This window comes from Rana temporaria, chromosome 8 (genome assembly GCF_905171775.1).
Source record: "Rana temporaria chromosome 8, aRanTem1.1, whole genome shotgun sequence".
Lineage (NCBI taxonomy): Eukaryota > Metazoa > Chordata > Amphibia > Anura > Ranidae > Rana > Rana temporaria.
In genome coordinates, this window is record NC_053496.1 from 74,432,562 (window position 1) to 74,445,311 (window position 12,750).

General features: G+C 42.7%; 1 protein-coding gene across 3 annotated transcripts in view; it reads right to left on the reverse strand.

Annotated features, from left to right (window-relative positions):
* The window catches only part of BICC1 (BicC family RNA binding protein 1), a 294,348-nt gene that overhangs the window by 133,361 nt on the left and 148,237 nt on the right, over positions 1–12,750 (reverse strand). For all 3 annotated transcript variants that reach the window (XM_040362048.1, XM_040362049.1, XM_040362047.1), the window contains exon 3: positions 4,032–4,101. In XM_040362048.1, coding sequence (XP_040217982.1) covers positions 4,032–4,101 — 70 coding nt within the window. The remainder of the gene's footprint in view (positions 1–4,031; positions 4,102–12,750) is intronic.

The window sequence follows — 12,750 nt, forward strand, 5'->3', positions numbered from 1 at the left end:
GCTATTATGGAAACATTCTTTATATATATATATATATATATATATTTATTTATTTTTTTTTTTTAATTGCATACTGCTAAAAACGCATCTCATTTAAAGTCCCAAAACCTCCCCCCCTTTTATACAGGTTAGCATATTTTTCCTGTAATTTTGTCTTGTAGTTAAAGAATCCTTGAAATGGCTGATACCGAGTAGCAGGTTTTATTGTGTCATTAATTCAGCCCACCATTGCACTGGTGGCTCTTTCCCGCTGGGGTGTCATTGCACACCATGCAAACTAACACATCAGTTAAACATTAAATCAAATTTTTAATGAAACCAACACATAGTAAACAGCTATAACTAGTACAAATGTGTTAGCGACACAATAGGGTGGTTGTTTAATATACCTAAACCACCTCAACTTATGATCTTAAGCTTTTACAGGGGGACACATATAGAACAGCATGGGTCATACATTTCACATGCACTGCATCCAATAGAAAAGAAAGGTTTCTCTAAATGGAGAAAAATAATGATGATTTAACAATTCAGCCAGGACCCTTGGAAGCAGAAAGATGACATACCTGCTGAACGGGGAATATAAAAAGGCCACTTAAAGCACATGTTGAAAATCGCAAGCAATGCAATGGATCTGATCACCAACTGTGAACATTGAAGAGCATAGGGGGTTAACGCCTGAGCTATAGTAGGCTTAAATGTCAGAAATGAACATTATCGTTGAACAAGGTTTTCCAGAACATGGGATAAAAATGTTGGCTGCACTGCTGAAATCCCCTTTTAAAAATGTTAGCTGTCTGGCTGTCATGCTGATAATCTAGGTTTAATACGTCCTGACTTACTTGCTTGGAGCACTTCTATAGCTGAAGAATTCTGACCTTTCTCTAGCCATCATTAGCTACATTCTTGTTCCGGGTCTGACGCAACTATTATCGCTGGAGAAAGCCAGGCAACTAGCATTTTCATAAAGGAGGCCAGTAATGACAGTCGACACTTTGAATGAATGAATGAATGAATGAATGAATGAAAACTTATATAGCGCAGCACATGCGAATTTAATCGCCTCTGGGCGCTTGTTGTTCCTGTCTCCTTTGGTATCAAAAGAGATGAGTCTTGATCTTTCTCCTGAATGCTAAGTGATTCTCCTCCAACCGAATGCTGGTTGGTAAAGCGTTCCATAGTCTAGGCCGGGGATAAGCAATTAGCGGACCTCCAGCTGTTGCCAAACTACAAGTCCCATCATGCCTCTGCCTCTGGGTGTCATGCTTGATGCTGTCAGAGTCTCGCTATGCCTCATGGGACTTGTAGTTTGGCAACATCTGGAGGTCCGCTAATTGCTTATCCCTGGTCTAGGCCCTTGGACCGCGAATCTCCTTTCTCCTTTGGACTTGTATCTGGCTTTGGGTATCTGGAGGAAATTTTGATTGGTGGAACGCAGAACACGATTGGGATTATGAGCTTTTATTTTTTCGCATAGATAATGGGGAGCATTCCCATAGATACATCTATGCGTTAGACAGAGTGCTTTAAAAGTGATTCTGTCTTTTACTGGTAACCAGTGAAGGGCTCTCAGTGAAGGTGAGATTGATTCCCAAGGTTTTTTCCCAGTCACAAGTCTAGCGGCCGTATTTTGAACGACTTGTAGACGAGCGATTTGGTACTTGGGGAGTCCGAGGTAAAGGGCATTTGCATAGTCCAATCTTGAGTTTACAATCGCTCCCACCACGACCGCTATGTCTTCCTTGGGAATAAAAGGAGTAAGTCTGCGTAGTAGGCGCAGCAGATGGTGAGATCCGCTGACTACTGACCCTATTTGTGCGTCCAATGTCATGTGAGAGTCAAAGATGACCCCGAGACTTTTGACTTTGGCGCTAGGGGTGATGATTTTGCCCAGAATGGGGGGGGGGGGGTCCAAGTTGTTGTAGGTTGATTCATACGCTTGGCGTTAAACAGGAGAAGTTCTGTTTTCTCTCCGTTGAGTTTAAGATAACTCTTTGTCATCCAGTCCTCTATCAAAGAGAGGCATGTCTCTAGATTGAGGTGATGATCCTTTTTATTGCAAATGCGGAAATATAGTTGCGTGTCGTCTGCATATGAGTGGTAGAGCAGTTTTTGACTGCTAATAATCTCAAAAAGAGGGCGAAGATAGATGTTGAATAACACCGGCGACAGTGGGAATCCTTGAGGGACTCCGCACGATACCGTGCGTTTCTCAGAAGTGAAAGGTCCTAACTTCACTATTTGCGATCGGTTTTCCAAAAAAGAGGAGAACCAAGATAAATCGCCTTCTGCGACTCTGGCTACTTCAGCTAGCCGAGTCAATAAAAGCTTGTGGTCTACTGTGTCGAAGGCTGCGCTCAGGTCCAACAGAACCAGAAGACAAGATTCTCCTTCATCTGCGGCCTCGAGAGCGTCGTCCCATATTTTGAGCAATGCGGTTTCTGTCCCGTGTCCGGGCCGGAATCCCGATTGAAATGGGTCAAGTAGGTTGTGGGTATCTAGATGATGTTGCAGCTGTTGTACCACTACTTTTTCCATTACCTTTGAGAGTACATTTAGACCTGTTATTGGACGACGGTGGAGTGGGTCCTTGGGGTCCAGGTTGGGTTTCTTCAGGCACTTTCTTATGACACTTCTCATGACAGATGTACTTTAGCATGGATTGCATTGGAAATGTCTCCAACTAAAGATTTTTTTTTATTCAGAAACGTCTGGAATAGGCCATTTCATAAGAAATATTAACAGATAAAATCTGAAATGGTGTTGCGAGTTACACATGCAAAACAAAGATTATATACTGAATGAATATAAAAAGTTATAAATATACAGGCATCAGAGGCAATACATTTTTGTTGGACCTGATCCAGAACCTTGGACTTTTCACACTACCAGGGAACTAAACCTAGGTTGTTTTATTCAACAAATACCAGTCTTGGTTTCTTGGTGAATATAGACCCACTTACTAAAAGATCATATAAAGCCTCAACAAATCTTTAAAAGTGTAATTCCAGGCACACCTTAACTACACTAGCGTTAGAACTGTCCCCTCCTAACACCTGTGCCAACATGCGTAAGTAAGAGGTACATACTTGCAGTCAGGTCACCTGTGGCCAGGTGACAAGTGCACCCCGTTGGGGTCAGGGATGCACCACAGGGTAGTGAACCCTATGGCCAACTGCTGCGATCAGAGAGGAAGCGTGAGCCCAAGATTCCCTAGGGCACGGAGTCTAAGACCTAGCTTTGTGTTCACCAGAGCCTCTGGTGGCGAGGATGGACGACCTGGATCCTTCACCACAGCTGGATCCAGGTCGCGACCACTGGGGTCCCCAAGGTCATGCTCCGCAGGGAGAGGGACGCAGCATCCAGGACAAGCGATAGTGATGGGTAGGCTGAGGTCAGGGCAACAGGCAGACAAGGGTAAACAAGGAACAGGCCAAGGGTCAGGGAAGCAGGCAAACAGGAGAAGTCAGACGAGCCAAGGGGTCGGTACACAGGAAGGTAAACGTAACACACGGCAGACAGGCACAAGCTACGAACAAAGGTTGAACAGCACTGCAGACCTGTAGTGCAACAGTTAATATAGACTTCCTGGGATGGCCTGGGTGGGGCCATACAGGGAGGAAGGTGATAAAAGACAGCCAGAAAGAGGGTCAGGCCTCTAATGAAGACATGAGACAGGCAAGCTGCCAGATTTTATTGCATATCCATGACACTTGCCTATTTTCAGGCCACTCCAGTCTGGTCAAAATGGATGTAGCATTAAAGCCTAGTTGTCACGCACAAAGGCATTAGCCCTGAAAATGCCATACAGGCACATACAAGATTACCTCAGGTTTATGGGGGCTCTGCAGCATATGTGGCAACTAATTTAGGCAGCTCTAGACTTTGGCACTTAAATCACAGAAGCAATTCAAAATGTTTAACCAGCTGGAATAAGTTTACTTATTATTTAGGTCACCAAGGTGCACTTACTTTTAGTTTAGGGTGGCAAAACTGATAAATAGGGAAAAAAAATAAAAGTTAAGAATTACCCTTCTTTGACTTTGCTCCTATCTTCAGTTTAGATGGCCAGGCAATCTGTGTATTTGTTTCCTCCATAATCTGCAGAAAAAATGAAAATGAAGGCATCTTTAGTAATTTAATAGTTCCCTTTTGGATCAAGACAAAAATTCTCACCATCATAGCTAGGGTTCAGAGTCTGGTTAAGAAACCGCCTTAATAAAACATCTGATTGGTATCTGATCAAAGCTGTCTGCCTAATTTCGGTTTCCTAGTAAATATCAGAACGCTGACTATTTTAGCACATAAATATTAGACATTTCCCACCATGTGGAATCAATTTGTGACCATTTCAGCACATTATAAATCCTTAACATGATAAAACTCAAGTATCCACAGAGATGCAGGTTGGAATTATTTTTATACAAAATAGGGCTAGAAGATAGTGTACACACACACACCAAACGTGATGCCTGCATATAGGATACACGTGACATAATTTATCATATGATTCAAAAATTTCCAAAGCGCAAAATTTTGTGCCAAAATGGTACAGGTATTCTTTATGATCATTTATTTAAAATCACCTAGCTCAGTGGAACCAATCCACTTTGGAAAAGTAGATTACAGAAATCAAACGGTTTATCATGGTTTAGTAGGAGGTAGGGCCCCATTATGTATTCCATTTCTTGAAATCTTATTTTTGTTATGCAACATTCTGTGGTGGTCGGCAGTTATCAAAAATAGAAAAATATATGCACACCGTTAATGCAAGCATTATTATTACAATGCCAATTGACAGCTGTCTTACACAGTGCTACTAGAAAAAGAAATTGAGAATTATACATCAATTACGCAAACGCTAAACAAAGATAAAAACATATTTAGCTTCTCTATTCTTCAGGCATTGTAAATGTACAAATGTGGTACCGAGTACATCTCAACTAGGTGGTACCAAGAACCACTGATAAGACCCGAGACATCGCTCCACATCCTTCAATGGAGCTTGGATGTGCCAAGCAATTTAATATTTGATAAGGAAAAAAACTCAAATAATTTGATGACATACTGTTCATAGCATACATTTTAACATCTAAAAAACACTAGTACTCAGTGAAAACTAATGATAGTCTGGCATTCCTTTAACCCAACACTATGAGACTGTCTGCTCTTATAGGCAGATATTAAATACTAATGGATTTTGCAAGAGATCAAAGCAAAGCATACATATTGTGAAAGACTAATCACAAGTAATATTAGGCAATATACCAAACTAGGTGGCCAGAATAAAAAATAAAAAAAGTTAGTTATCGGAAATATGAATAATGGATTTTTAGGAAAAACGAAATCTAAAGGAAAAACGCTTTTTTCATTTTAGATAGAGGGGAGAGGGATTAGAGAACTGCGTTTTTTGTTGTGTGTTCTTTGTCGCAATTAGGGAGATTCCCCCTCCATTTGTCCTAGTTAAAAGGAAACCCCAAATTCTGGGTTGCCACCAGAAGAGGAATAGAGCAGAATCTTCCACAGGGGATGCTAGTTCTGGTGACCCTGGTAACTACCAAGGATTTCTCACTTTGGAGGGATTTCCTCTTGCTTCCTGCTGTGGTTATGGAACAGAAAGTGAAGTCAAATCTCTCCAATTTACACAGATGACCAAAGGAAACTCACAGGGAATATAACCCTCCCTTACTCTATCCAAAATTGGAAAAAAGTTGCCTTCAATTCTACATTAACTACTTGTCTTTTGATTACAATGTTGTGCATTATTTACAAAAAGCAATAGCCAAGCAGAGACCTCACAGCAAAGGGGATTACAAAAACTGCAGATAAAAAGAATGTATGAAATGGTGTGAAATTGTTCAGTTATGTCCTCAGGAGACATTGTTGGGCCATGCTTATTTCTTGGGAACAAATGTAACAAAAAATCTTTATGACTGATCAGGCTTTTCATGATTAAGAGAATATCATCATTAATTATGGTCATTACCTGAACCTGATAAAACAAACAGCATTGCTTCTTTTCAAAGAGTGAGCACCAATTCGTTGGATAAATATCAATGTTTAGGTATTTATGGGTGGACTGATGTAATGAAGCACCGTCGAGGAACGTCTCACACAAAATGTGTAAAAGGAGTGTAACAGGAGTCACTTTGGGGGGGGGCGCTTGTGGAACCCAGCTTACCTTAGACAGCTCTGGAAACTCCTTGTCCAGCTCCCCCAACCCCTCCTATGTGCAAGTTTCCCTGTGTCTATTCTGGGCGCAGGGTGACCCGACTCACCGTACAACCACACTGAATTCAGCATTTCATGTTACATCTGTCATCCTGGGTATTATATATGTGGTTTGTATTGAAAGAATGAAGGGGCATTTTCATTTGGGACAGTAATATTTCTATACAATATCCCTCAAGGAATATATGAAGATAAATGCATTCCACCTTTCAACTGCTGGAATATTTTATGAGCTTGGTGTCACACTTTTGTAGACTTTTTACTAGATCGTTTGAGGTGTGGCGGTATCCTATTGTTCTATTGCCTTGGGAGCAACCTATTATGGGATATACAGTATATGTCTATGTATACTAGCTGTTTGAGGGGAGGGGGGGGATTTCTCCAGCAGCCCCTCCTAAAGACTGTTTCAGGTTGGATAGTTGAATATATTCATGTGTCATGTTACTGGAGGAGGTAAATTATACCCCGCCCTGTGTCATTATGCATCGAAGGGGGGGGGGGGGTTGTCCCTGAATGTATATAGATCTTTGTGCCTGTGTTTGAATAAAAAGTCTGTTGTTGCTAGACATGTGCACAACAAAAAAAAAAATCGTAATTTCTTAAGACGCAAGTTTTCCTATTCGGACCCATTGGTATTTTCCTAACAGTTTTATTTTCGTTGATACTGAATGATTCGTAATTCTGTCAAATTTATTTTCGTTGATTCGAAATTCTTAATTTTTTAGATAATAATTTTAGTTTAATGGATCCGTAATTTTGTACTTTCGTAAATACATTGCGGCGCGGTCATTCGCAATCTCATATTTTAGTTTCATTTTCAACATGCGGCTAATCCATATTAAGATAGACTTTCTCTTAAGCCCCGTACACACGGTCTGACTTTTTGCCAACAAACTTCAAAATGAGCAAGTTTTCCAAAAAAAAAAAAAAAAAAAAATATGAGGCTTTACACTGTCCAATGTGACTGAGCCAATCAGCTTATCTCTTTTGTGCCAAGATATTAAGATACATAACCAACTACACTGCCCAGTGCCCACTCGAAAGAATTCGAGTACACAAATTTACGAACAGACAAAGAAACCGATTTACAAAACACACAAATGAAATTACGAACATACGAATGAAAATACGAATATACGAAATTAAGAACAGACAAAGGATTTAAAATACAGAATGCAAATCGTTCGTTATAGATGTCCTTTTCGTTCTCTTGCCGTTTCGGTGTTTCGTATTTTAGTAAGTTTATCCAATCGTACGTTCATATTTTCGCTTGTTCGTTATTTTGCTTATTCGTAATTCCGTAATTTTTGTGATTTGGTACTTTCAGCTATTCGGATGTTCGAATTGATCCGAATGTATGAATACTAAAAAATTTGTACAAAAATCCATTTGTTACAAACGGAATCGCACATGTCTATTTGTTGTCACCCTACACTGATGCCTCAACAACAAGTGACTGGGTAGGCTAAGGGACCTTGGATAATGCTGGTATCAGACAAAGAAATCAAATACATCAGACATAATCTGGAGTATGGAGGGGGTCTGTCACAAGTAGGATGTGCGATAAGAGGGTAGGAGAAATGTGCATGTTAGGATGTGGGCTTTTTATCTACTCTCCCAAATTTGTGCCCAATATGAGCCTTTTTGATAAAAAAAAAACACAGGTAGTGCTGACTTTAAAAGAGTTAATGTTAGAGATGTCACAGCAAAGGAAAGGATTGTCAAACCTGCACATAAAATATTGGATCTGTGCATTTCCCCAGTTCAATATACACCAGTGATTTACATGGAGATGAGGAAGAAACAAGATCACTGCAAAAGTCAAAAAAAAGTCCAAAAAAAAAATAAAACAGTAGGTGAAATCGGTTCTCAAAACTGGGGTCTCCAGTTCCATTTACACCTATGCTTGGCATCTCCCCTGTCCTTTTCCTATTGAGGCAAGAAAAGTATTTGACCAATTTGTTGCCAAAGCACTGCTTTACAACACATGTGAATTCACATCCATCTTTGATGGGTCAGGTACAGGACATGGTTTACTATGCATTGTAGGTGCATTGACAATGATTGAAATAAACCCCAAACCACATATGCACGACAAGGCTGGTCAACATACACGCAAAAAGGTGTGAATCCCACCACTGTGTACATATGCAAGGGCATTCGGGCCGTGCATCAGTGCAGATAATTAGGATTGTTTACCTTGTAAAAAAACAATACATGAATGTTAAAGCAGATGTCAGCAGAAAAAAAAAAATATTAAAAGCCAGCAGCTACAAATACTGCAGCTGCTGACTTTTAATATTAGGACACTTACCTGTCCTGGAGTCCAGCGCCGTCCACAGCAGAGGACGAGCGATCCTTCGTCACTCTGCTGCCCCCGCGCCATCCTCGGTGAGGGAACCAGGAAGTGAATCGCTCCGGCTTCACGGCCTGGTTCCCTACGGCGCATGCGCGAGTCGCGGTACGCCTGCCGATTGGCTCCTGCTGTGTTCTGGGAGCCGAGTGGTGACGTCATGCCCACAGTTTACCCGAGACTGTGTGGCAGGACGTGGGAGCAAATACCTGTCTTTAGACAGGTATCTGCACCCCCCTCTCCCCCGAAAGCTGTCAAATGTGGCCCCCGGAGGGGGGGAGGGTTCCGATCAGCAGGAGTTCCACTTTAGGGTGGAGCTCCGCTTTAATCAAAAAATAAAATAAAAAATTATAACTATAAATGTTTACACTGCCAATCTTTAGGCTCCAACTCTAAGAAGAGCTGTTGCATGTACACGAATACGTTAACGCATTAAATTCTTCTGTGAATAGTTTTATATACACAAAAAAAAAAAACACAATAATCTGCTCATGTGTTATTTTCTTAACTATAATAAAACAATTAACCAGTCCCTTTTAACTAATCAATGTCTGGTTTCAGGTTACCAACACTGTGCAAATCTATAATCACCTCGGCATCAGTTGCTTCTCAAAATGCTGTAACTGGGCACAAACATTTAAAACAGGAATTTCTATTATCCAAATTCAAAGAACACCTCCCACGGTCTGCAAGACGGCAGCCGCAGTAGTATTTCCTAAAGGCTGCGCTTTTTAAACTCCTCTCTGCTTCCTGCATCACCAATTGCATTCAATTTCCATGGCAGCCCTGAATCTGATAAGTAACAGGGAGATTTCAAGTTAAATTGAAACGGCCAGTCTGAACTACAGTATATGGCCATTTATAAACCTAGCTACAACAGTTGCAGAATTCTACAATTTATATGCATTTCCTCAACGTAATCCCAGCTCATGGCTTCTCTGCCAAACCAAAGCTTAGGAACAAATCCTAATACAAAGTGAGAAACCCCAACTTATTTTACTGGCAAAAAAAATTGTAAATGAAGGGATAAACAGATTAAACACTTAGAAGCCCTAGTGGAGACAAATCTGAAGCTGTAGATAAATTGTACACTGGGGCCATCGAACATTTTAAAACTTAAACCATCATTATTCATTGCTATATATGCAGTCAGACTGCATATATAGTGACCTTTGGCTGTTTACTCTACCAATGGCTGCAGTATGGGTAAAAATACCTTCTGCTGAAAATTACACAGGATAGTCGTTCTGCTGAAAAGAACACAGGAAAGTTGTGCCGCTTCTCTGTTGCCCAATGCAGCGGTCAGGGTCTCCAGTGGGCTCACATGTCCCCTGAACATTGCTCAAAATTACCAACTTTGCTCAGAAAGCCATAACACTCTTGATCAGAACAGTGCTCAAGGGGCATTGAACCAAGGGAGAGCTAGTAGCCATTTCTTTAAAAGCTGTGGTCCAACTCTATGTGCTTTTCAGCACAGGGTATTTTAGCTTAGTAGTGTAAAAATATTGGATATATTTCGGATATTGGAGAGCAATCATCAGACATATGTACCATTAATCGCAAGATATTAGATTTTGTGGTTCGTCAAGTGTTTGATGTTTTTTAGCTCAAATTTTCTAAATATTTTCAGATATTCCCAGCGTTTTTGTAAATTTTAAGTCCCACATAGGGGGTACATCTATTCCGTCTTGTCCATTAGGGATGTGGTAACTCACCATCATGTTCTGCTATGGTGAAAACATTTGTCTAGATTGAGAAATGTGACCAAAATAATTGATCAAAACTGTCGATTTTTTTTCAAGGGAGAGAGGGGTGCTTTGGGCACCCAGAGGAAAAAATAAATGTGTGCAGCTCACGACAAATTATGGGTGTGGCAAAACTATGCAAACCATGTGTACAAAATAACCATATGGCACAGTTCTTGTATGCACAAGTCTAAAGACGCAATAAAAAAAAATACTAACAATTCTTTGTAAGGCCCCTTTTCACATGGGGCAGACGCCGGCTGTGATCCACTTGCTAAACATGGGTTCTCTCCACTGAGCAGGTGGACAGGTCTGTGTCCAATTCACTCATGCAGAGGGCACATGGACACCAACCACTCTCCTCTATGGGCCGTCATATGTAAATGGACCACCTGTCCGTTTGCACCCGACCGCCATCCAAACCAATCCACCGGACAGATGGCGAACATATCCCCATCTGTCCGTTTTTATCGGATGTAGGCGGGTGTAAACAGACACATCTGTTCACACCCTTCACTCTATAGAGAAGAAAGGAGGTTCCGATCATGTCCACCTGAAAAAACTAATAGGCGGACCTGATCGGAAAGACTGTAAAAAGGGGCAAAAAAAAAAAGTACATCTTCAATTGCAAATGCAATCCTGCAACCTAGCCTACCTTGAAACATCAACAAAAAACACTGACTTCTTAGCAAACAGCAACTGTTGTACAATATAGCACAAGGAGTGTAGTAGTCCAGAGCGTAGAATATATAGCATGGCATACAGCATGCAGTCATCATTAGTACATCATACAGCCCAGTGTACAGAGGGCAGTGAACGTACATTTACAGCTCACTCTTTCACCCTGCAGTGCCGTTTCACCCCTCCTCCAGTCCCTCTGGGATTTGCTCCTCCCTGCACAGCTCAGCTCACTTTACGGTTTTCTCTACATCACACACTCCTGCATCCCTCTGAAGATTTCTCTAGCTTCAGCTCACTGCACCATGCAGCTTTTATTGTATGCTCAGTGGTCAGGGCTAAAGATGCACCATGCAGCTAGCACTGTGTGCAGTGAACACAAGTACAGCCATCCATGTGGCCAATCAGGTTGCTCCTCTCCAGGTCAAGCTGTCAATCCACGGCCCGAGAATGATACCTGGTCAATCCTGCTCCTGCCCCTTTAGTGGCCACCGGCACGTGCCAAGGGTGGATGTGCGCGACTCTCCTTGGTCTAGTGTTTGGCGACAGGTAGTCGACAGGCTTGCCAATTCTGTACTCCCGGAATGTACACGGCCGATAAGAGACGGAGGATGTGCGCGACTTCCGTCGCTGCAGCTGAGCTCCGTGTGCCTTCCCGATGATTGACGTACGCCACGGCCGTGGCGTTGGACTGGATCCTGACCGGTCAGCCCTGCAGATCCAGGGACCACCTGGCAAGGCACAGCTTGAGTGCTCGGAGCTCCAGTATATTGATTGGCAGGCGGGACTCCTCCCGAGTCCAGCGCCCCTGGGCTGACCGGGTGCCCCAAATGCCCCCCCAGCCGGAGAAGCTGGCATCAGTCATGACCACTGTCCAATGGCACGGCAGAAACGACTTCCCGGTCCGAAGCACCGGAGACGTCAGCCACCACACCAGGGAAGCCTTGACCAGATGGCTCAACTGAATCTGGTAATCCAGAGATGACGGGAGCATGTCCCAACGAGACAGAATTTCCTTCTGTAGCTCGCTGGTGTGGAATTGGGCATACGGAACAGCCTCAAAAGAGGCCATCAGACCCAGAACCCTCATGCAGAATCGAAGGGATGATCACTTCTGGGTCGACAACTGCTGCACTGCAGATTGCAGAGTCTGAAGTTTCTCCGTTGGGAGGAAAACTCTCACCTCCGCGGAATCCAGGACTATCCCTAGGTATTCCAGTCTCTGAGACGGAACTAACACTGACTTCTGGACATTCAGAAGCCAGCCGAACTCTTGGAGGGTCTGACACGTGATACACGTCCTCTTCTAATTCTGAGCCTGAGGAAGCTCGCAGGAGAAGGTCGTCCAGATATCCCACGATAGCGATCCCTTGCTGTCTCAGCAGGGCCAGGATAGGGGCGAGCACCTTGTAGAAAACCTGTGGTGCCGATGCCAAGCCGAACGGGAGGGCCACAAATTGAAAATGGTCCTCCCCGACCGCAAAGTGCAGAAATCTCTGGTGCTTTGTGCATATGGGAACATGCAGGTACGCGTCCATGATATCCAAGGACGCCAGAAAGTCCTCCTGATGGAGCGCCGCCAATACCGAGCGAATCGACTCCATCCTGAATTTTTGCATCTTGACAAAACAATTGAGGGCTTTTAGGTCCAGGATTGGACGGACCCCTTCCTTCTTGGGGACTACAAACAGATTGGAATAAAACCCCTGAAACCATTCCATCGAGGGAACTGGCACAATCACA